At 32.1% G+C, this 22,440-nt stretch overlaps 3 protein-coding genes across 11 annotated transcripts; all 3 read right to left on the reverse strand.

Annotated features, from left to right (window-relative positions):
- Positions 1-874: 874 nt before the first annotated feature.
- LOC114879496 (ras-like protein 2) lies at positions 875-3,043 on the reverse strand. The gene is made up of 4 exons (XM_029194469.2): positions 2,628-3,043; positions 1,921-2,008; positions 1,442-1,653; positions 875-1,382 (listed from the first exon to the last, which is right to left on the reverse strand). The coding sequence occupies exons 1-4, from the start codon at positions 2,730-2,732 to the stop codon at positions 1,188-1,190; spliced, it is 600 nt and encodes a 199-aa protein (XP_029050302.1). The 5' UTR covers positions 2,733-3,043; the 3' UTR covers positions 875-1,187.
- A 482-nt stretch (positions 3,044-3,525) lies between these two features.
- LOC114879509 (mediator of RNA polymerase II transcription subunit 26) lies at positions 3,526-10,437 on the reverse strand. 7 transcript variants are annotated; one of them, XM_029194488.2, is made up of 4 exons: positions 9,949-10,437; positions 8,370-8,444; positions 7,928-8,209; positions 3,526-7,736 (listed from the first exon to the last, which is right to left on the reverse strand). In XM_029194488.2, exons 1-4 carry the CDS (start codon positions 9,979-9,981, stop codon positions 6,534-6,536), a joined length of 1,593 nt encoding a protein of 530 aa, XP_029050321.1. In that variant the 5' UTR covers positions 9,982-10,437; the 3' UTR covers positions 3,526-6,533. The 7 variants fall into 7 exon arrangements, with proteins under 7 accessions (XP_029050321.1, XP_029050320.1, XP_029050325.1 ...); XM_029194487.2 differs by having other exon boundaries at positions 9,743-10,436; XM_029194492.2 differs by lacking the exon at positions 9,949-10,437 and adding an exon at positions 9,596-9,732.
- A 1,560-nt stretch (positions 10,438-11,997) lies between these two features.
- On the reverse strand, positions 11,998-14,708 carry LOC114879513 (protein max). Of its 3 annotated transcripts, XR_003789919.2 has the most exons (5): positions 14,559-14,707; positions 14,444-14,503; positions 13,898-14,132; positions 12,513-13,746; positions 11,998-12,211 (listed from the first exon to the last, which is right to left on the reverse strand). XR_003789919.2 is itself a non-coding variant. In XM_029194497.2 (4 exons), the coding sequence occupies exons 1-4, from the start codon at positions 14,595-14,597 to the stop codon at positions 13,565-13,567; spliced, it is 516 nt and encodes a 171-aa protein (XP_029050330.1). In that variant the 5' UTR covers positions 14,598-14,707; the 3' UTR covers positions 11,998-13,564. The 3 variants fall into 3 exon arrangements, 2 of the variants coding, with proteins under 2 accessions (XP_029050330.1, XP_029050331.1); XM_029194497.2 differs by having other exon boundaries at positions 11,998-13,746; XM_029194498.2 differs by lacking the exon at positions 14,444-14,503 and having other exon boundaries at positions 11,998-13,746; positions 14,559-14,708.
- Between the last annotated feature and the right edge of the window lie 7,732 nt (positions 14,709-22,440).

Genomic DNA, 22,440 nt, shown 5'->3' on the forward strand with positions numbered 1-22,440 from the left:
AATTTTCTTTTTTTTTAAGTGCAGCATTCAGAATACTAACATTTTTCATATTATTTATTACTTGGTAATTGTACTAATTATGGATTTAATCATATTCACTAGTACTACTGTTAGCACATAAAAAACTCGTGTTTTGTATATTTTATTTACTTTAGTGTAATAAAAGTAATGGTTTAAAAATGAGGACACAATGTCCTTTGGTTAAAATTAAAATTTTACCAATAAATTAAAATGTTTTAGTATGTGTGAGATATGAAAATAAAAACGTTATTTTAATATTTTACATACAATACTCGTTTCTCTGTGTAAGTTGATTAGTCAATTATTTGATTATTAGCTACTTTGTAAAAGAACTATGTTACAAAAAAATATATCTATTCTTAGAACAGAGAATCAACGATTAAAGAGGTATAACGTTGTATCTAAAATATTTTGTATTAAAATAATCTTCCTATAAAAGGTCAAATTGATTTTTCAAGTGGATAGCTGGTTATATACAATTCAATGTTAGACTAAACATCTTGTACATAATATACAGGGTGTCAGATCTCAAAAATTACATAAGAACAGTTACATAATGTAAAAAATGTGGAGAAAAATGTAGAGTAGGGTGGAAGATCATTCAAATATCTGGTACCACAAGTAGCTGATAAGATATTATACTAATCAATATCAGAGGCTGATTCATGGTTATAAATAAAACACAGGTAAAGCGGGACGCGTTGAATGGCATGTTAAAACGTGGGGAACTATTAAAATAATTTAGTAACTTAAAATTAAATTAAATTAATTCCTAAGTCAACTGTGCTAATGTACAAAAATCCAATCAATATTATCTTATGTCTCAATTCGATCTTTTCAAAGACATAGTCCATTCCTGCAGAACACCCTGTATATTATACTACTTCATAAAAAGAAATTATGAAAATTCTTGTTAGAGTAAGAATACATATACAAAATTCATCTTCGTTGATAAAAATCCTAGGCTAGTAATTCCGTTTGTATAAATAAGTTCTTTTTTACCAAAGAGAATACCTTTTTGGTATTCTAAATATGACAAGACTCATTGCTGCCTTAAAATTACCACCGTTTGTGCTTTATAATTGCCATTATCGAATACTTTGTTGATTCGTGATTTTCACTTTGTATCAATTGTTTCGTTTAGCTGATCAAGAACATATTGAATATTACAACATGCAACATTTCTTTTTGTTCTTTTTATGATTTAAATCTAGCGGGGGTCTTTCAGACAACTGAAACTTCCTAACAATTCTTACTAACTCGTGAAAAGCTTGATCAACATTCATTCTTAATTTTGCACTACACTCTATGTATGGTATTTTTAACTGGCGAGCCATATTTTGAGCCTCTTCGACAGACACCTACAATAAATAGATCAAATTAAAATAGTATCTTTTTACTGAGAAACAATAATACTTACAATTCTTTGATAATCCAAATCTGCTTTGTTCCCAACCATAAGCATGGGAAATTCATCACGATCTTTTACTCTAAGGATTTGCCTATGAAATTTCAATATTTCATCGAAAGATGAATGGTCTGTTACTGAAAATACAAGGAGAAAACCTTCGCCGCTTCTCATGTATTGTTCTCTCATCGCGCTAAATTCTTCCTGACCTGCTGTATCCAATACTAAAATATGAAATATTATTAGCTTCATTATCAAAACCATTATAAGAACATATAATATTATTTTGAATGTTTACGACTTCACTAATTGAATTCTTTTGATTAAATACTGGTTAAGAAATTATAGTCTTACAATAACAAACCCTTGGTTCATTATGGAACTGCATGAAAATCAACATAAAATATAAGTTATAACGGTTATTACCCTTATACAAACAAATATGAAATAATAATTACTGTATGGTATTGCAGTCTTAATAATTTACTTACTGTCGAGTTTAGCTGGAATATCATCGATAACGCATTGTTTGGTATAAGAATCTTCGATAGTTGGATCATAGTCGGTTACAAAATAGCTCTGAAAAACATAAATAAAATGTAACGTAACATTTTCTAGAGACAAAGAAGATTATAATAAACAAAAATCTTTATTTTCCATTAAAATTGAAATATACATGATACATTTTATACATTATCAAGATAACATGCAAACTTATTAAACAAAGCATTACAAACTTATATGACTATATTAGTAGTTCAATCCCTGGTTGTATGACATAATCAGTAACAGAACGCGTTAACTCGTTCCTGTAATGTTTAGATTAGCGCAACTTCAAAAATAGTCGTAATTGAAATCTAATACTCTAAGATTCATTTTTATTTGAAACATTTTATATTATCATTTACAAAATAATCTCGGTGCAGCAGCTGGAAAAATCATTATTGCCTTATTTGAAGCGATCGTAGATGACGTATGTAGATATGTATGAAAACGAATCTAATTGACAAATCTAGCAAATACACAAATAAATGTCATATGTATATGTATACATACATAATATATACATAAAGGCGAAGAAATGTATATATAGTTGCATACGTATGTACAACATATAAACGATACGTACGTGTACATATATGTACATGTACACCCACATACACGTTGGGTACACCTATTGGCCATAAAAAGTACTTACTTGAATGAATTGTATTGTGATCGCAGATTTTCCGACACCACCCCCACCTACGACAACCAATTTATATGTCTGCGCATAGCTCTGTTTGTCACCGGGCTTCGACATTTTATCATATAATTAATCAAATTTGATGACGAATTTATTCCAAAATATTCACTGACACATATTGAAAACTGTACGACGAAATACGGGGAAAAATCGAAAATCGAGGCGCATTCACATGCAAGCACATTAAGCGTTCCTTCACGAACAGGGGTAATATACCAAATACTGCATATTTCCTTACTAATACTATAGTTCACGACTTAGGAACGACTAAACATATCCTAAGTATTCTTATAAACGCGAACTCGCTAAACACCGAGTAAGGAATGAAGTGAGATAGATGCCAGAACTATCCCCACCTTATATACATATATATATACACAACACTATACTTTCATACATATGCATGTGTACTATATCTCGCTATTCCGATTGATTGCGCAGTCGCTATCTTAATACCGCCCTCTCGCGTGTATTTATCACTATTTGAAATCATTCAAATTTCTATCGCAAACATTTAATAAATATCATACTCAATTTATTACATTAATCGATAAATAATATTTATAATAATTTACAAATATAATTCAGTACACTTATAATATAATTTCCAAAAGTTAGGTTACAACGGAACTATTCGATTCGATTATACTCACCCCTGTTAAAAGGCAACTTTTCCGACACTAGTGTGTTATTTGTACAGATTGTAATAAAAAATAATAAAAATAATACATTCCAAATCAAATATATTATATATATCACATAAATTATAATAATGCGAATGGTGTGATATTAATACAAATGATTGAATTGAAAGAAAATATTAATAATAGGAATATAAATCATTAATGTATACAGTTTTAGAACTTAGTTTATTATTGAACTCTTTCAAATAGCATTTGTTGATGGACTTTAAATATGTAGATATTGGCTCTGTTTAACAATAAATTCGAACAGATGTTAATGAAATAAAAACTAAATACTCCATATAGTGAAATCACTCGTTACTAATAATAATAATATTGCTTTACTACCGTCGAGCTTCTTTTCGTTATATTTGGTCATTACTTTTTTATATACCATTTTTCAACAATCATCGAGTTGTGATAAAATTGCAGAGGTACAAAAGGCACGGGATTCCATTACGAAGATAAGCGCTTTTATTATAAAATATTGATTGATTGCGTGTGTAATTATTTTCGATAAACAAAGAGATACATATTACACCGTTAATAATATGGTTCATTGAAAAATTCGAAATATTATTATTAAAAGAAAAATAAGAAGAATAAGAAAAATTATTCGTATAGAAAATCATTGAAATTTCTTTCGTTTCGTTCGAAGGAAACATGTCATTTATTATTTTCCAACTAAATCGCTATCGATGCATTACATAATAAAAAATGTCGCACGCTCTGCAATCATATTGATAGCAAAGCATATAGCTTGATGCAAATGAAGACTTCTTTGAAACTGATCCAAGTAAGTTTAATGAAAGAATTAAGATACCTTTACAAAACTTTTATTGTTCGATGTGAACAATATATCTACACGTTGAAAAATAAAAATTCAATTAAATTAATTTCTCAGACGTTTGGGTAACTGATCAAAGGATGAATAGAGCTAGAGTAACGAAATGAATAAATTATCGTAGATAACTTAAAAATGATCTTCATTCAAATTATATGCTTTGAAACGATTAAAAATAATTATTTAAACAATCTTGTAACTACGTGTACTGTGATATTCAATTATATTAACTTGTGTCTTTAATCTTAAATACAAAGGTATACAAATATCTGTATAAACAAAATAGGTACTTATTATATATTTGTAAAGCAAGGCATATTAATCAATATAAGTAAGTGGACAATTAACACGAGAAACTATTCAAATGCGTATATATACATTATTTAAATTTTGGAAATATCTCACTATCTTTTAACCATTTTTATCAAGCTCAATTAAAAATGACAAATTATTTCATCTTTTCCTCACTGATCACTTAGAAAAAGCTTAGTATAAACCTTAATTGCTTGGAAAACGATTAAGTGAAACCAAAGGTGATTGTTATTATCAAAAAATGAACACGTATAAAATGAGAGATTTTTTTTCTTTTCTAATTCATAATGTTTCACAAAGCATTCATTATACACGGTATAGTTGCACAATATGTACATTTGTTTTCTTTCATTTTTTTTTTGTTTTTTTTTTTACATAACACAATATTATTTGGTTATTACAGAAAATGTTAGTATATTTTGGTTCCAGTGCTTTGGAATTTCGAGCGATACAAGTATTTACATGTTTTTTTCAAATAACTAAATGTCTTATTTTATTTTTTAAAAACAGAAAAATAAAAATTCATATCTGAGACATTTGAAACGTTGCACTGGAACGCTGGACATTGCACATAACGCATTTTTTCCCCGTCGATATAATTCTGATTTTTCTTTAAATTTCTTAAAACAAAAGTCCATTTCAATCGTTCACTTTCGTTTTGCTGCGCTATAAATAAAATTCAGATAGAAAAATTGATAACACACTCGAGTCGTGTTACCTTTGCTACAAGTTATATGCAACATAATACCTTATTAGACAAATATCATTTTTTTACTTTTAAACTTTAATTAAGGCCCCGTTATATTCGGTTTGACTACTTTTACCACGCCCAAAAAATTAGTTTTCATATCGTATTCAAGTGATGGTTTCTGTACATTTTAATAAATATTTTAAATCCATAAACAAAATATCATATCGATAAGCATCTGAATTATTATAGCATTATCTTTGCGTGGTACGACCATACCTTTTGCCATAATTATTCTTTATATTATTATTTTTTTTTTTCCACCTCTAATATCATCCCTCGAGAATATCTTAAAATAATATTTGTTTCAACAAACGAAATGATACTTCACGATAAATGAAGTGACCCTTGGTTTTAATACTTAATTTTTATAGTAATTTTTTTTTTCCTCCCACGTATAGGCCAAAATGCGCTATTTGATTTGAATTTTATGCCTCTATTTTATTTTTATTATCTTTCACCAGATAAATAAAATCATTCTTGTTTCATTTACAGTGTATTTGTTTGACATAAATAACCGTGTAAATTTTGTTCATAAATCTGGAATTAATTTTCCTAATATTTAGAGTATAGCAATAATGTCAGTAATATCATTGGGAATGATAATACGTATAATATAAACGACGAAAATGAAGCATACGAGATTTGAACATAGATACACTGTTACAGACATTAGAGGTACACAATATCTCAGAGGCCCATTATTATGTCTTTTGATCATTCAAAGTATTCAATTCTGTATAAGAAATGCTTCCAGTGTCAATGAATAATGATGATAATAATAATAATAATAATAATAATTAATAATAATAATAATAATGAAAATGATAATAGTAATAATAGCAGCAAGAATAATAACAACAATAACAATAATTACGACGATGGCGATGAGGATGACAATGATGACAACGATGATAATCATAATAGTAAAACGATCATTACTGACAAAGCAATTAACCATTGCAACAACGAAGAATGTTGTCAGCAATAGTAATTATTATACATATATTAAAAATGATTTCCAGTTATTTCTATATAGCGAGACTCTGATTGACTCGTTGAAAAATTCTAATTTCCTTTCTGAATAATAATGGGAGTCTTTATGTGATGACAAGGGTGGTAGTAACGTGTACATTTATAGAAATAAAGAGCAATCATAATGTTGCAATAGAAATTGGTTTAATAGATTGATCATCGATCAATCTCTTTAATATTTGCAGGGAATCTTCACAAGTTTGAGAGAATAATAATAGGATAAGATAATAAAATTACTAATCAATAATAACATAAGGCAATATGTGGAGGATCTGGCCATCGTAACTGGGCCTTGCTAGCATCTGATGCCATTCTCGAAACTCTTCGCCATTTTGGCTATACACATTGTTTACACCATTGTTTTCTGATACTCCTTCGTTCGTTTCCTGTATTTCGTTACAAGAAGTTAAAGACGATAGTTTTGGTTGGAAATTTCCGTTCAGTCCTTCAACGCACTGTGAATGTAACCTTTCTATGTCTTCAGCTGTAACTTGTCTAGGTGGATATTCAGTACTATTTTGATCCTCGGTCGTTTCAGTATCACACTCACTCCAGTCGATCGAACTCGGATCTATAGGTGGTAACTTGGCCAGTATTTCCTCGACCGTTAACTCTTTACACTGCTCTGATTGGCTTTTTTGAAAAGTTGCAACTGATTTTTCTTTGTACACTACACCCGATTCCTCGCACTTAGATGGTACGTCGTGACAGTTTTCCGTTGGCTTCAACCGACTCTCTGGCGATGCTTCAGAAACTGTAGTTCTATGGGATACATTGTTCTGAGGACAACGAAGGAACTTTGATACTTGTTCATTGTTACTTCTCAGAATATCTTCCATGCCGGATGATTCTACACTTTGACTAGGTAGAGCACTTGAATTAACGCTAGAATTGGTGCCGCGTGCCCGTAGATCAGCCAGCAATTCTTGGGTTGTCTTTAATTTAGGATTTCTTGAGATACTAGCTAGTTTTTCTTTTACACGATCCTCTAAGACTGGTGGTTTCTTCATGGATTTACTGCCTTTCTTTCTACCACGTTTCTTTGGTCCTGAATCGTCAGGATCGGTGGAAGACTCCATAAACTGATCAGAGATTCTTTCTTTAAATGTGGGGCTAGGCACTTGCAAATTTAAATTACCACTTATATTCTCGCCGTTTAGACGTTGCTTTTTAACCAAGGATTCACTTTCGGTGATTGAGTCTGAATCATGATGTTGATAACTAGGTTGGTCCTTAAAATCATCTTTTCGAAGACGTTTGTTTGAACTGTGAGTTCGTGGCACTGCTTCCATTGGATGATGTTGGCTCGAAGAACCAAGCGTGGGTGGCACATCAGAACTTGTTCTGTGGTTGCTGGTCACTGTAATTGACTGCTTATTTGACGATGCGTTAGGAGAATGCGAATGATCACTATGCACTGATAAAACTGGGCTAAGCACCTGCAATCGGAACAATATAACATTTACAGGCATCGTTTTAATTACCTTTCGCTGACTTTTATAGAAGATATACGCATCTATCCAAGTTAATTTTCACAGAAAATCAAAGTATACGTCACAGCTTTTCAATATTTCATAAGATTATGCAAGTTTAAACAACGCAAGGCGAAGAAAAACTGTTAATAACTTACTCTGAGTGGAGTGGTATCCCTCAACAATGGACTTTGAGGAGGGACCACCACACCTCTCAATGCTGGACTTTGCGGCTTTAAACATCTTAACGCGGGACTATGTGGCTTGGCTCCGTTAAGAGCTGGTGGTGCTGTATCAGCTGGTGTCGGTTGTGGAGTAGAATGAGCAGAAGGCAAAACCATATCGCGCCAACGTCGTACCAAATCCTTCGCACGTTTAGCCAAGGCATCGTTATTTGTTTTTCGTCGAAGTTCATTAATATACTTTCCAAGTCTTGTAATCTGAAGTAATCAAATGCATTCCCATAATTAGATGATACGGTATTCAAATAAAAAACGATGATGCAATCTGATGAAACAATCTGATACCATAAAGCTGCTGTACTGTTTGGAATTCCTTAAAATAAACACGCTTATTAGATCATACTCAAAAGGTCTTTACCTCAAGTACCTCCTTTGTGATCGCCGTCTTTTCCAGGGCCGTAATGACATCCACAACAGCTCCCATGTCGATGACCTGACAAATTTTGACAATGAATTAGTTTATTGTAAACATTGTGATACATCTATATCATCTTATATGTCTATAAAACATCGTATGCACTTAATTTATTGATTTAAAAGTAATTTTTACCACATTTTCTTTTGACCAAGCGTATAAGAAATTCAAATATCATTATTACATTATTACATAGTATTGTATTAAAAGATTTGATTCCGTGGAACACTTTACTATATATAATTACATTTCAGTGCATAAATCTTGCATGATCTACTTTGTATATCAATATTTAGCATGTCACCATTTAAATTAATATATTTTTATAGAGTTGAATAAATTATTAAAAAGGGTTCAATTTAATAGTTAAATTAAATAATCTTAATATAATCCTTTATTAATGTACACAAGTTTGTGATCATTGGTAAATCAACATCTACAATCTACATCTGTTTTAAAATCAATTACTGTTTTACTACAGTGATATATACTTTGTTGATTTCCTTTTTTATTTATACAGAAACGTCAATTTTACAATAAAATAAATTTCAATATAAAAATCATACTGTTCTAATTGCAAAGGAAAACAGTTAATAATAATAATAATATAATTTCGTCATTTTGATACAATGTTATAGGACTTTTATCTTAAACGCAGTATAAGAAATGAACAAACTGCAACATGGAAAATAATCAACACGTGTCTATAGACATTTTCTAAATCTACAGCAACGGTACGTTTAACATAATTTTATTATAGTCGATGGGAAGGATTCGATGATAAAACGGCAATCGGGCCATAGATATGAAATGTATCTGAAACGTTTCAGACTTGACGGATGTGATCATATTTCTCAATAGAAATCCAAGGAAAACTGTGAGACTGTTAATACTGAAAATACATGAGAAAAGTTTGAAAATAATGGGGTACATGATTTAGGGTGATGCAAGTGGTTATATGAAAATCTGAAATAAAGAAGAGACTGAAAAGTGGAAAGAAAGGGTGATTCGAAGAATTCTATTCTGTTTGAAACATTTCGTTGGGATATTGAGGTTATGCTTCAGGTAGTCGACAACGCGTTTACGTTGAATGTTGCACACACTCGTGTAAAGAGAAGATTTGTCGACTGGCATCATACGTACACACAAGAAACGTATTACTCACTCACACGCGGAGCCGCCGCTACACTACATTCTCAGTGACTCTCGCGCACGCCACTGGTACAGGCACACGGCGCACGGGGGATCGAGAGTGGCCCGATAGCCGTTTGCGTGAACGGACGGACGGCGCATCGCGGATTCATTCCGCTACTTACATTGTATTCCTTATCAAGAGATTTCAACAATCTTTCGGTGAGCTCGGTGCAATATCTCTGCATCGGGGGGGCACACTTAGGGCCCTCGCGGGGAGATTAGGTTAGCGTAAAATCGGCTCCACGCGTCCGAGTGTCACGAATACGAGAGCACGGGGGACTTGCAATGGCGACTACTGAACTGTGCTCTGCTCGCATGCCCTCCCTACCTCCCAAGTGCCTCCTAGTCGCAGCCCATGCATCGTCCCTAGCCCCACGCCGCCTCATACTGCTAGGCAAACGCTACTAGCTCCTCTCGTGGTTGGATTCGACTCCTAACCGTTACCACACCTCCCTTCTATCCCCACCGCTGATCAAACGGCGCTCGAATCGAATCCGAGAATATTTCGTAGCTAACTTCACTTCACACTTTTCTTTTACGTTTTAATTCCTTCACTATCGCTTTAAATAATCTTTTGAAACTCCCATTACACATGGATATTCTTATACATATGTTCTTTCTTATTCTAATATATTATCGTCTAAGAATTATGTCAAATTCGTAGTACGATAACATTGTCATTCGAATCGTTTAATGACAGTTTCTAATCAACGATCAAACTACCTTTCAATATTTGAATACACGATTCGTTGAATTCATCGTACTTAGATATCATGAATGTTTTATAATCAATGTATAATGTAATATGTAATACCTAAAACTATATAATTGAATGTGTTATGTACAGTATATTTTATATTGAAATAAAAATGCGAAATGTATTAAAATGGAATTAAATATTCATATAATTTTGAATAAATATTTATTCAGATGTGTTTGTTTTTATAAACCAATTCGTATGTACCTATGAAATGAAGTTAGATAAAATGAATTTATATTGCCAACATGATAAGGATAATATAACTATATGACTTTATTTGTATGATTTCTATGTATATATATATGTATTCTCATAAAAATACATATAAATATATACATATACGTAAACAAAGGTACCTTTTTTTTTAATTAATCATACAGAAAAACATATGTATGCTACAATTCATAATAATCATACAAATTTTTATTACCGGAATGGGGATTCACAGCTCTATTAAGCATTATGATTATTACTTTCCAAATTAATTATCATAAACTTTATATGTAACGTGGGCTTAATAAGAGAAATTGTACATGAATTAATTGCAACTTTCTGTCAGAAGTTTAAAAATCGTTTATTTCGTTCTTCTTTTTATTGTAACTTTGCTGTAAGGTGTAAATGTATACGTGTAAGAATGTAACGTTGGAATGACTAGTTGGAAAGTAGTTTTTCGTGTGGTATCCATAACCTAAATTTGTGGGAAAATGTATATACAAAAGTTTAATATAACATTTGCATGTTTGTATAAAATCTGTCGTCTTCATAAAATCTATATTCATAAAAGATTTAATGTAATGGATACGAGTAAATGAAATAATCAGTGTTAAATATCAAGAAGTTTCCTATAGTTTCGCGAAAAGTCATATTGATGTATTTTTTCTTGTATGTGTAGAAATTACCCTTTCATTTTATGTATGTATGTATATATTTATGTATATATGCATGTATATAGTAAATTACAGTGGATATTAAAAAAAAATTAAAATTTTACGCTGTAAATAAAACATTAAGTTATTAAGTTTATGATTATAAAATTTAAAAGGCCATTTGTATGCTATTGCATTTAAGTGCATGTTGCATGATAAATATATTTTATCAAACTAATTTTCAAGATTGCATTTAATAAAACAGTTAATGCATGTATGCATTGGTAATTAAAATATAAAAAGGAACTTTTTTCGTTTGTAATTTTGATTTATTCATTACACGATGATGAAATATTGTTTCAAAAATATATTAAATTCTGTATGATTTTTAATTATGGCGTGAGGACTGTTTTATGGTTTTGTTTATTAATACGCTATTTTCTAACATTATATTAAATATATTGCACTTCCTTACTTTGTAGTAAAATAGGTAGCTATCTATTTCATATATTTTTTCGTAATATAAAACAATAAAATTGTTTATTTTTAAGTATTATTTCCAAACAACTGAACAGAGGTTAGTTATATCTATTTGTATTGTTAAAAATTAATAAAATATAAAAGTAATCATAACCCTAAAACAAGGTTTAACAAAACATATGGTTATTTGATTTTTTACACATTTTGTATTTACATATTTCAAAATTTAATAATTTATATAGGATATTTTCTACTTGTATAAATAATATTTAAAAAAGATATTTTCATTTTAATAATGAATCATCAGAAATTTTTTTTCAATACATTGTGAATGTTTAGAAGGCAATGCTTTCTAATCATGCTTTCTTCTGTTGCTGTACTATTATTGTTAAAATATTTGGTGTTGTTTAATATATAATGTAAAATAACAATACAATAAAAGGCACTTCTACTGTCAAGGTCAATCATTCAACTGTTTATGAAATCTGTGAAAAGAATAAAGTATAAAAAACGAAAAATAATTGTTACATAACAGTATTTGTATTTGAAATAGAATATAAATCTACACATGAATTCCATATCAAAATATCATAGCACTTAAAAAAGTCGTTAAATTTTAAGTGTTTTCAATCAAATTTGTCACGTTAGGTACATTATGCATGCATGTATGTATGTATACATGGGTACTGGATATGTGCATTTGTTTAATAATATGTATCCCTTAAATTTATACTTTATATATATATTTGTTAATAAATATAAGTATACCATACTATATTACATTACCTTTATTATCGTATATTTAAGCGCTTATATCTAGTATTTTATGTAACTATACGTTTCCAGCTGTGGAAATTGATTATCGACTAATTAATTTTAAGTTACAACTCGTACACTAATATCTAAACTAATATTCTAATTAATTAATGTAGTTTGACAATTCTTGATCTTTGAATTCATAGAATTATGATGTGGTACAACTAGGGATTTTAAGTTTATTATTATTGCGTTTCATTACGTCATTATCCGCGTACTATTTTTAAATGATAATCGTGAATTATGGGAAATTAAAATTAATGAAATATAAAATTGTATTGGTTCTGTGTTGCTTATGAAACAAAATGTCAAGGTTAAAAAACAATGAAATCGTTACAGTGAATTTTACGATTTTTATTATACTTCTAATAATAAAATTTTCATTAATATAATTAAACTTTTATTTAAACGACAACATAATTTTAAATGTATTGTAAATATTACAATTGAGCATGTATTTAGTCGATGAACTGACTAAATAATGATTCATATAAATAATTAAAAACAAATACTTATAAGAAAATGGAATTAAATCAGAAATTGTAACTGATAAAAAATTATATTGCATTCCTTAAAAATGTACGAATAAAGTAAGTGAAAAGAATCTTATTTCCATTAACTCGAATAAGAGATTTTTCTACCAGTACAATCGATTTCAAAGATAAGTAAAAGTATTTGACAATATTATTATACAATATAAACTTGCATCAAACGATTATTCGATCAACAAAATGGTTTCGAATCTTCTATAAATTTATAAATTGAATATTTCACAAGATTATACCAAAGTATTCACAATGCACTATTTTATCGATTTTTTAGTTAAACAATAATATTACCTATACTTTGTATATTTTTGTACACTGGCTCTAAGACATTCAAAACTTCACTGAAAGATTTCTTTGTACTTCAGTGAGCAATTGCTCTCCTCCGTTTTTCTTTTTTTAAATAAATATTTATATGGAGTTGAACTGTGAACCAAAATAGTTTTTATAAAAACAAAAACCGAATCAAAGTATTGGTCAATGATGAAGACCTCCGACTTTTAGCTTTTTCGTTTGACGCACAGTCCTGCTTGCTTCGCTATCTGATGATTCAGATTCTGTATCATTGTATCCCGACATAGGTACACCTTCTGACTTTGTGACTTCGCAAGTTTCTGCTGCAAAATTGCCTGTCATCTTTGCTTTTTCAAGCGCCCGAACTGTGAACAACATATTTTGATACAGTGTAAGAATTGATTGGTAACAAATCGAAAAGAAACTGTAGATTGTTTGTAAGCTGTTTCGAAATAATATTCAGACGAATTGGAAACATCTATATATGTACGAAATGCAAATATGGTCGATAATTACTTTGAGACTCCAAGAGATTATTTTGCCGTTTCAAGTCATCGATATCCTGTTGGTGGGAAGAATTTTTACGGCGCATGAATTGTATATATTCAGCAGCCTTTTTGAGTATTTGTGCTCTACTCGCAACCTTCTCCCCTTGCAATGCAGGTACAGAATCTCTAAGACTCGAGAAACTATCTTTAATGTGGTCTCTGCGTTTACGTTCCAAGGCATTATGATGGGCACGTTTCTCTGCCTAAAATCACACATATTCTCTTCTTGTTTTTCTAATTGCAATAGGAAATGAATTTTTTAAACTATAACATATATAAATCAAATATTCATTTCACTTAAAGCATTAAAAAGCAATACGTTTAGAAGGAAAGTGGTGCTTCCTGCTATCTATAAGGTAAATTAAGTGGAAAGCGTCTATTTAACCTCAAAGGTATGTAGACTCAATATTTTACAAATATTATTCTCATACTGGCAATCAATTGATGATCATAGAATAAACAAAGAAGTTTATTTTATAAGATGAATCGAAATAAGAAGGAAGAAGGAACATACTTGGGAATAATATTGAGTATTATTTGAATGCCTTTGCCTGGAGTCAGAATCATCGCCTTCCTGAAAAACGATGTCTTTAATAACACTCATCGAAAGAGCGCTTTTAAGAACTTACATCACTCTCAATGTCGATGTCTCGATCATCGTCACTCATTATAATTTTCTTAGTTGCCCGAGTAATTGGTAAACAAAAGACTTGATCCAGTACTCAAATGATATACATATACGAATGTTAGTAAGTACGCAGTACACATATACACAATATTTGACAGGAAAACATGAAAGTTACCAATGGTTCATCGATATAGAGATTTTATTTTGTACGAATGTAGTGCCTGTCTATTTCTCCATGATTTAGTGAAAAAACAAAAGAAGGCTTTATGAGAACTGTGAATAATAATTAAAAAAAAAAATAATTTGGCGGTCTTAGAAAAGCCCAAAAGTTCTTTATTTTGCTAAAAAAATGGAATTTTCTATTTTGTTAGTTCCTAAGTTCGCTGTTAGAGAGAGCGACCTATACTGTTACTGGTAACTTACCGACTGCCGTAAGGTCAGTCGATAAGTCGGTAAAAAGCTTCGGATCGGTAAGTCGCAGTGGGGTATTTGGCGCGAAAAGCCGGACATGACTATTTTAAAATTGGCTCTATCCTTATATTTCCATAACTTCATCAATGTTTATCAAAAATTAATGAAACAACTCCCATTTTAAAGCGTAAACCTTCTACTTTTTGATGTTGAACCATACCTGTAGATAAACGCTAATGTCAGTACGAATTTTAGAATTATTTAAATTGAAATATCTCCTAAACTACTAGCTTTTCGACATACATAGGTCAGTACTTTTTTATAAAGAATGTCTAGCTGCATCGTTTGATGCATAAAAAAGTACCCCATTCCATTTAAAAAAACAAAGTTGACCTTCATATATCCTTGACGCGTCTACGTACGAAAAAACTAGTAACACCAGAACATGCTCCACTTGATACCACTTAAGTTCCCTATGAAACAGTTTTCACTACGTGCCACAATACCGAGGAAATCAAAATGTCAAAATCGGCTGAGACACCCTGCATATGATGAAAAGGTAACACCTGTTGGAAAATGTAGCATATACCTACCTGAAAACCTTCCATAATGCAAGAATTTACACAACTTTCCTAAAACATGTAAAAATCGCTAAAAAATGAATGACGTTTCAGACTAATACACATGGCATAAAACTTCCTCACTTTCAATGAAGTACACTGCTTTATGAGTGCACAAATGAAAAAACGAATATTGTCCCTCATACATTCAACTTTAATAGGCAGTAAAAATTTCACATTTTGCGTGAAATTTTTGAAATTGACTTTTGTCCGGTTTTTCGAGCCAAATACCCCACTGCACCACTGTAAGTTTGGCGTCGGTGCCCACTATAAGTCGTCGAGTAGTTTCAGCCGTTTCTATATAGCTGGCGCTAGTGTCGAAATTTGAAACATCGACTTTGAAACTATTGTGTTTAGTCTTTAATTGGTAGATGGCATAAACAGTGTTTTTTAAAAGGCTTAATTATACACACTTTTTTTCGCAAGTGCTACGTAAATAAAAACAAAATTATGTACGTAATGTAAGGCAGGAATCTATTATCAATGAATGTATGTAATATATATGTATTTACTATTTATGAGTGAAAGTATTGATCAATCAATTCTTGGACTCGACGGATAATTTTGCAAAATGTAACTGTTACATTTATCTTTATTTTTATCATTCATTTCTGTAAAAATCGAAATATGAGTTGCTAATAAAGAACAGCGTGACTTTTATTTCCAATATCCCTGTTTCAAAAAAATAATTTTCAAGACTTTTCAGGAGAAAATTACTACCCTCGTAAGCGGAATTTCCGAACGATCCGAAATGAAAATAATCCCTGCACAATAAAATATAGAGGACATTTTCCTATTGGACACGGCTGAAACCTCAAACAGTATAAACCATAATGTCTAAAAAAAAAAAAAAAACTGGAGCGGATTGATTGCACAGCGATTCTTGCGGATTCGACAGGAAAACGATCATTCTCGTTTCTTGTCGCTCTCGTACGGCTTTGGGAGGCTGTTCTGCGTAGGCGCGAGCGTGCGCAGATCGAAGATCCGGTTCTCTGAAGCGCGAAGAACGCTGCGTTCGCGAATCGACGGTGCATCGCGGATGCGAGCCATTCGAGGAGGCGTGGCCGTTCGCGACCGAACGACCAATCGGAATTCTCCGCCGGGTACGGTCCTCCTAGTATGGAGGGAGAGACTCGAGAGGTGAGTTATTGAATTCGTCGAATTGGCTGCTCGTCGAGGGTTGGGAAAGATCAGCCTGGTACTAAACAGGTAAGCGAACGATCGCTACCAAGCAATCCATTAACCGGATACGAGCCGCGGAGAAACACCATGGACATCTGGAGTCTGGTAATATGGTGGTTCAGGAAATTGCTCCTCCAATTCAATTTATAACAAGAAATATTGAAATATGTTGAAGTTTTTTTTCTTGCAAATATTGTCATCAAACCTACAGTGAAATTGTATATATCTATCCTATGCAATTTTTATGCAATTTCAAAAAATAATATCTGAATTTCCAATTTTAAGATTAATTTTCAAGTGTGTTTCAAATAAACGTTTTCTTTATCTTCCGTCCATCGATCCAACAAAATACGCATTTCGCGCCTGCTTGCAAGTTTTTCGAGTATGATATTCACGTTTTCTCATCGGCGAAACTTTTTATGGATAGTCGAAGAACCGACGCGACGAGAATCGAATAGTCGAGGCTCCGCCCACTATTAGGAGAAGGCTTGTCGCGAGTAGTGGGCGTGACCAGCATCGATGGCGGTGCATCGCGCTGAACAAGGACGCGGCGCGTTAAGCCACGCCTCCCATTGGACGACTGTCCAGGGAGAAACGTGGTTGGAGGATCGCCACGCCTATTGCGATCGTAGAAATTCGACGAAGCGAGGGGGGAGTACTAGAGGAAAAAAACAATAAAGAGACTGGTGGCGATGCGAATTCGTAAGAGGGGTGAAAAACGTCCCCCTAATAGGGAGAATCGAGTGTGTGTTTTTGCGTGAACGAGAAATCGGTTCCCTCGTGAAATGAAACTTTTATAACTCGTTTCTGGAACATCTTAACACATTCTGAATTTATTATCGCTGTCGGTGGTGTTCGAAATTTTAACCGACCGGTTACTTCGCTTCCACCCGGTATAAAATCAGAAATTCTGTAAACGCGTACGCTTGCTACATTGGCACACTGTAAGCGGGCTCTGTCATGTCTCGTTAACTTGTGGCAAGCTTTTATTACGCCATTATCGTTGATAATGACCCTTTATCGTTAATCAACAAGCGGCTTTCGTTTTGCTTCTCCTTTTTTACAACACTTAACGTGCATGCTCGACCATTTTTTTTTGTCCGTTCTACTCGCTACTTTCCTCGTACATCGCCACATTGGCGTTCTGAATTATTAAACACGCCACGGGACTGGTTTCTTCGGCATTGTTTCGTTCGTAAATTAAATCTACCTAGTCATCCTTCGTTGTTCGGAAAGTCGAGTAAAAAAGACTTCGATGCTTAATTTATAACCTTTTCGCTACTAACGATGACTATAGGCGATCAACGTTTAACCCTCGATGTGCACGGACGGTGATTTTAGTCACCCGGTAAATTTCGCGTTCACTTTTAACTTTGGTGGAGCAGAATATACATGTTATCTCTATAGTTGCCGATTTCTCACATTTTGTTTCTCTTTTATTTTATATCACGTGATTGTTATTTGTTTCTTATTTATTATTTTGTTATTTTTATTTTTTAACTTTGATAGAGCAGAATATACATGTTATCTTTATAGTTGCCGATTTCTTATATTTCGTTTCTCTTTTATTTTATATCACGAGATTTTATTAGTCTCTTATTTATTATTTTGTTATTTTTATGTGTTGCGGAATGTATTGAAGCTCTAATTATTAAGAATAGGAATAGTTAATTTTCAAATTTCAAATTTCATACATTCTATTTGATATTTTACATTATTTATACAATAGCAATATTATTTAAAATAATGTTTCTCTATTGTTTTCTTTTAATTATTCAGGCATGTATAATTTGCGGTGACGGTCACCGGTGACCCCCATGGCATTCAACGTGTTAACTTTGATAGAGTAGAATATGCATGTTATCTCTACAGTTGCGGATTTTTTATATTTCGTTTCTTTTTTATTTTATATCACGAGATTGTTATTTGTTTCTTATTTATTATTTTGTTATTTCTATTTTGTAAGCGTTACCATGATCTGTTACCTGGCCAAAAAAAATTATTATTAATGCAAATTCCGAATAACCATAATTAAAAAAAATTACTATTATAATTATTATACATTCAGCTATAAGAATCAAAGAAAATCTTCCCCTATAATAATCCACATTAAAACCCGAAACTAATTCAGATTCCCCCTCGATTAAGTTGAAAGGAGCCCGATTTAATTCAATTATTATTCTCACAATTAATATAAAATATAAAGGAAAGAAAAGGAAAACAAATTTAATATTATATTGAAATTTTTCAAATATTTCTAAAGAAAATCTTTCAACAAATACTATAAAAAATAATCTTACCTCAAAAGAAATCGACTGTGAAATAGAACGTAAACACCCTAATATTGAATAAATTGAATTTGAAGATCAACCTAACAAATTTTAACTTTTTTTTTGTGTTCCGATCTCCACTAGGCGATTATTATAGTGTTTTGTACGCTGATTACGAATCTGCAAACCGTTTTGCTCCAATACGTACAGTTATTGAGAAATTTGATTTTGAAAAGAAACATGTTTTTCAGATTTAAACAAATTTTCTGACGTAATTGTAAAAGATATTGAAATTCTATTTACACTACAAGATTCTGTAGACTATCCCGAATACAACGATACTTATTTTTAATACATTATAAATGTTTAAGTATGTTTAAGCGATCATTGAACGCGGAGGGACCCCGATTTGGCACCAATTTTCTAGGATATTTTTCAATTTATCTGAAAAAGTAGAAGTTCGGCGTAAAATTGAATTATACCACGCGATAGAGCAGATTTTTATCTTGAAGAAACACCCGGAGAAAGTTGCAACATCGATTTTTTTATCAAGCCGGAAAGCGAAACAGCTTCGCGGGAGACGAAGTGCCGACAGTAGTGCTCCGCGTCAAGACTGCCAGGCAAACGCTATTGAAAATTTCATTAGATAATATTTTTATTTTTCAAAAATTTTATTTATTATTTTCCGAATATTTTGTTATTTCCATTATCCGCTATTTCAAATCCTTAATAAAAATATTCCTAATTAAATAAGTAACCAAATTCCTAATAATATAAATAATGGCTTCCTTTGACAATTCAATTCAGTAATATTGAAAGATAAATCCTCAATTTTAATCCAAACTTAAAACTTATTCAATTCCTATAATATGGTATTAAAAATCAATATAATACTGGAATCAATAATATAAACATAAATGTACACTGTGTCTTGTTACTTCATACCGTTACTCGATACTTGGCTCGGCTGTATCGATGAATTATCGGAATAGCAACCCCTTCCAAAACAGGTAACAAGATCAATTTGGACGTTTTCATATACTCAGACCTGTCACCTTCAGGATAAAACACAAAAAGATCCTGTCTATGCCTTGAAGATAATTTATTCAACGAGCAGAATTAACCAGTGCGTAAGTCTTGGTTCTTATACGGGCAATTTTTATGTTGTTTTATGTTAATTATGGAGTGGCTTAAGGAAATTACAGTGGCGTTGATAGAAATAAAATCATTAACACTACAACTACCAAAAGGGCCAAAATGACTGGTTTCCAGTTTCTTATTTTAAATTATAAATTTCATCAAGGTACTTTTACTGGAATGAAGGGGAGTTCCCCTAGTACCGGACGGCACCTATCGGACATTAGCTATATCTAAAAGAACTGAAATGTGACAAAATTGTTTCAACCGTCAAAACAAAGGAGGATAAAGCAAATGTTTGATGGTTGAAACAATTTTGTCACATTTCAGTTCTTTTAGTAGCTAATGTCCGATACTAGGTGCCGTCCGGTACTAGGGGAACTCTATTGTCGAGATAAAGAATGGATACGCTTCATCATTAATTTAGAAATTAGTGTGCATCGAACGTCAGTAGTTCCAGTATTAATCTGAAAGCCCAAACATCATTTACATTTTAACAAATTTAAAAAGTTCCATGTTTGCCATCACTTCCGCGACTTCTTTCTCTGACTTTTTAAACCTAATAGGCTGTTGCAGCTGCTTTTAACCCTTTCAATACGGCTAAAAAATCAGTTCGAGTGCGCCCCATTACCGGGAACACTTATTTCTCCTCCGGGTGATTATTACGACGAAATAACTTTTCTGCTTGAAAGGCTGAAGGTCTTAGAGACGCATTTTAGTGAAATTTAACCGTGCATTATTGTAATTGGGACATATGTTGTCCCAGCCGTAATTTCAAAAATTTTCCTGACTGGGACAGCATATGTCCCGTCCGGTGTGAAAGGGTTAAATCCATCTTTTCGCATTCACAGTTTACAGACAACTGGAACAGGTGTAGGTAACAGTACATACACCCCCGTCCATAAGTGCCGGGCACTTCCATATCTGCGGATTTCGTCTAAATATCTTACAAATTCAGCTCGTTCAATGGATTTATTATCTTAATGTTATTCTTGGACAATGTAAGTCATGTCTGTTAACAAGTAATACTAATAAAATTATTGTAAATTAAATTTTGCAGGTGTCCAGACACTTATTGACGGGGGTGTAGGTTTAGAAACGGGCCTCAAACCGAAGCTGGTTACCAAAAAACGAAGTGACGAGTGTCAGTAAGAAGATTAACACCTTGAGAAAGGTGTATAAATTACACATACTTAAATAATTAAAAGAAAATAACAGAAAAATATTATTTTAAATAACATAGTAAAATAGTAAACAAAAGTTGGAAATTTGAAATTTGAAAATTAATTATTCCTATGCTTAATAATCAGAGCTTCCCACAACAAATGTTCATTTTCACCGTGGCAGTCGACGTGTTAAGTAACAAATGTATACGCAGCTTTAGGGATACCGCATTCGCGGGCAGGTCCGCCGTAGCGAAAGGGTTAATTAAGGTAAATGAGAAGGAAGAAGGAGCGAGAAGAAGGATCAAATAAATTGTACGAGTCACTTAAGAGGGTTGAAAATAGGAGTACCTATTTGTAACGATGAAACTCGTTGAAAAGTAGAATAAGAAAACGAAGAACGGTAGTTGAAGGTGTGATAAAAGGGTTTAGATAAGTCATCTCGCTATCTAATAACGCGCTCGTCACGATGACATTCATGGTTACCGTTCGAGCACCTCGTGCAAATACGAAGGCGTTCCTGCAGAAAGGATTTCACCAACCCTGTCTCGTTATTCGCCTTCCTTTCGAATTATACGCTAATCGAAATCGATTGATAACGCAAACTCACCGTTATAGGTCGTTAAAAATATTCAATCGTCAGTCGTTACCATGATTTTTTCCAAATAAATCTTCAACTGAAAAAAGAAGAGGCATAGAATTAAATTCTATTACATCTAAATATAAAATTACGAATTCAATCGCAAGTTGCTACGGCGATTGTTTTCAAATAAATCTCAAATTGAAAAAAGAAAAATACATTTTTATCAGCTATTACAATTAATAAACACATCATTGATAAATTAACGAGCAGGTTTCGCGTTAATCGCAAGATTCCGATTTTCCCGAGCGGCATAGCGAATGCGAATAAATTAAGATCGATGGTACTTGGGGAGAAGGAAAAACAACCGTGTTTAGGCTTTCTTCAGGCACATCGCGTTGAAATGAATGGTACGATGATTCTGTAGATAAGAGAAATTACACCCTACCGTTCAGAGTCTCAGAAATGCGGTTAATTCATAAATATCTGCTTGTATTACCAGATGGAAATACTCGTAAAT

Source organism: Osmia bicornis, chromosome 16 (assembly GCF_907164935.1).
Source record: "Osmia bicornis bicornis chromosome 16, iOsmBic2.1, whole genome shotgun sequence".
Lineage (NCBI taxonomy): Eukaryota > Metazoa > Arthropoda > Insecta > Hymenoptera > Megachilidae > Osmia > Osmia bicornis.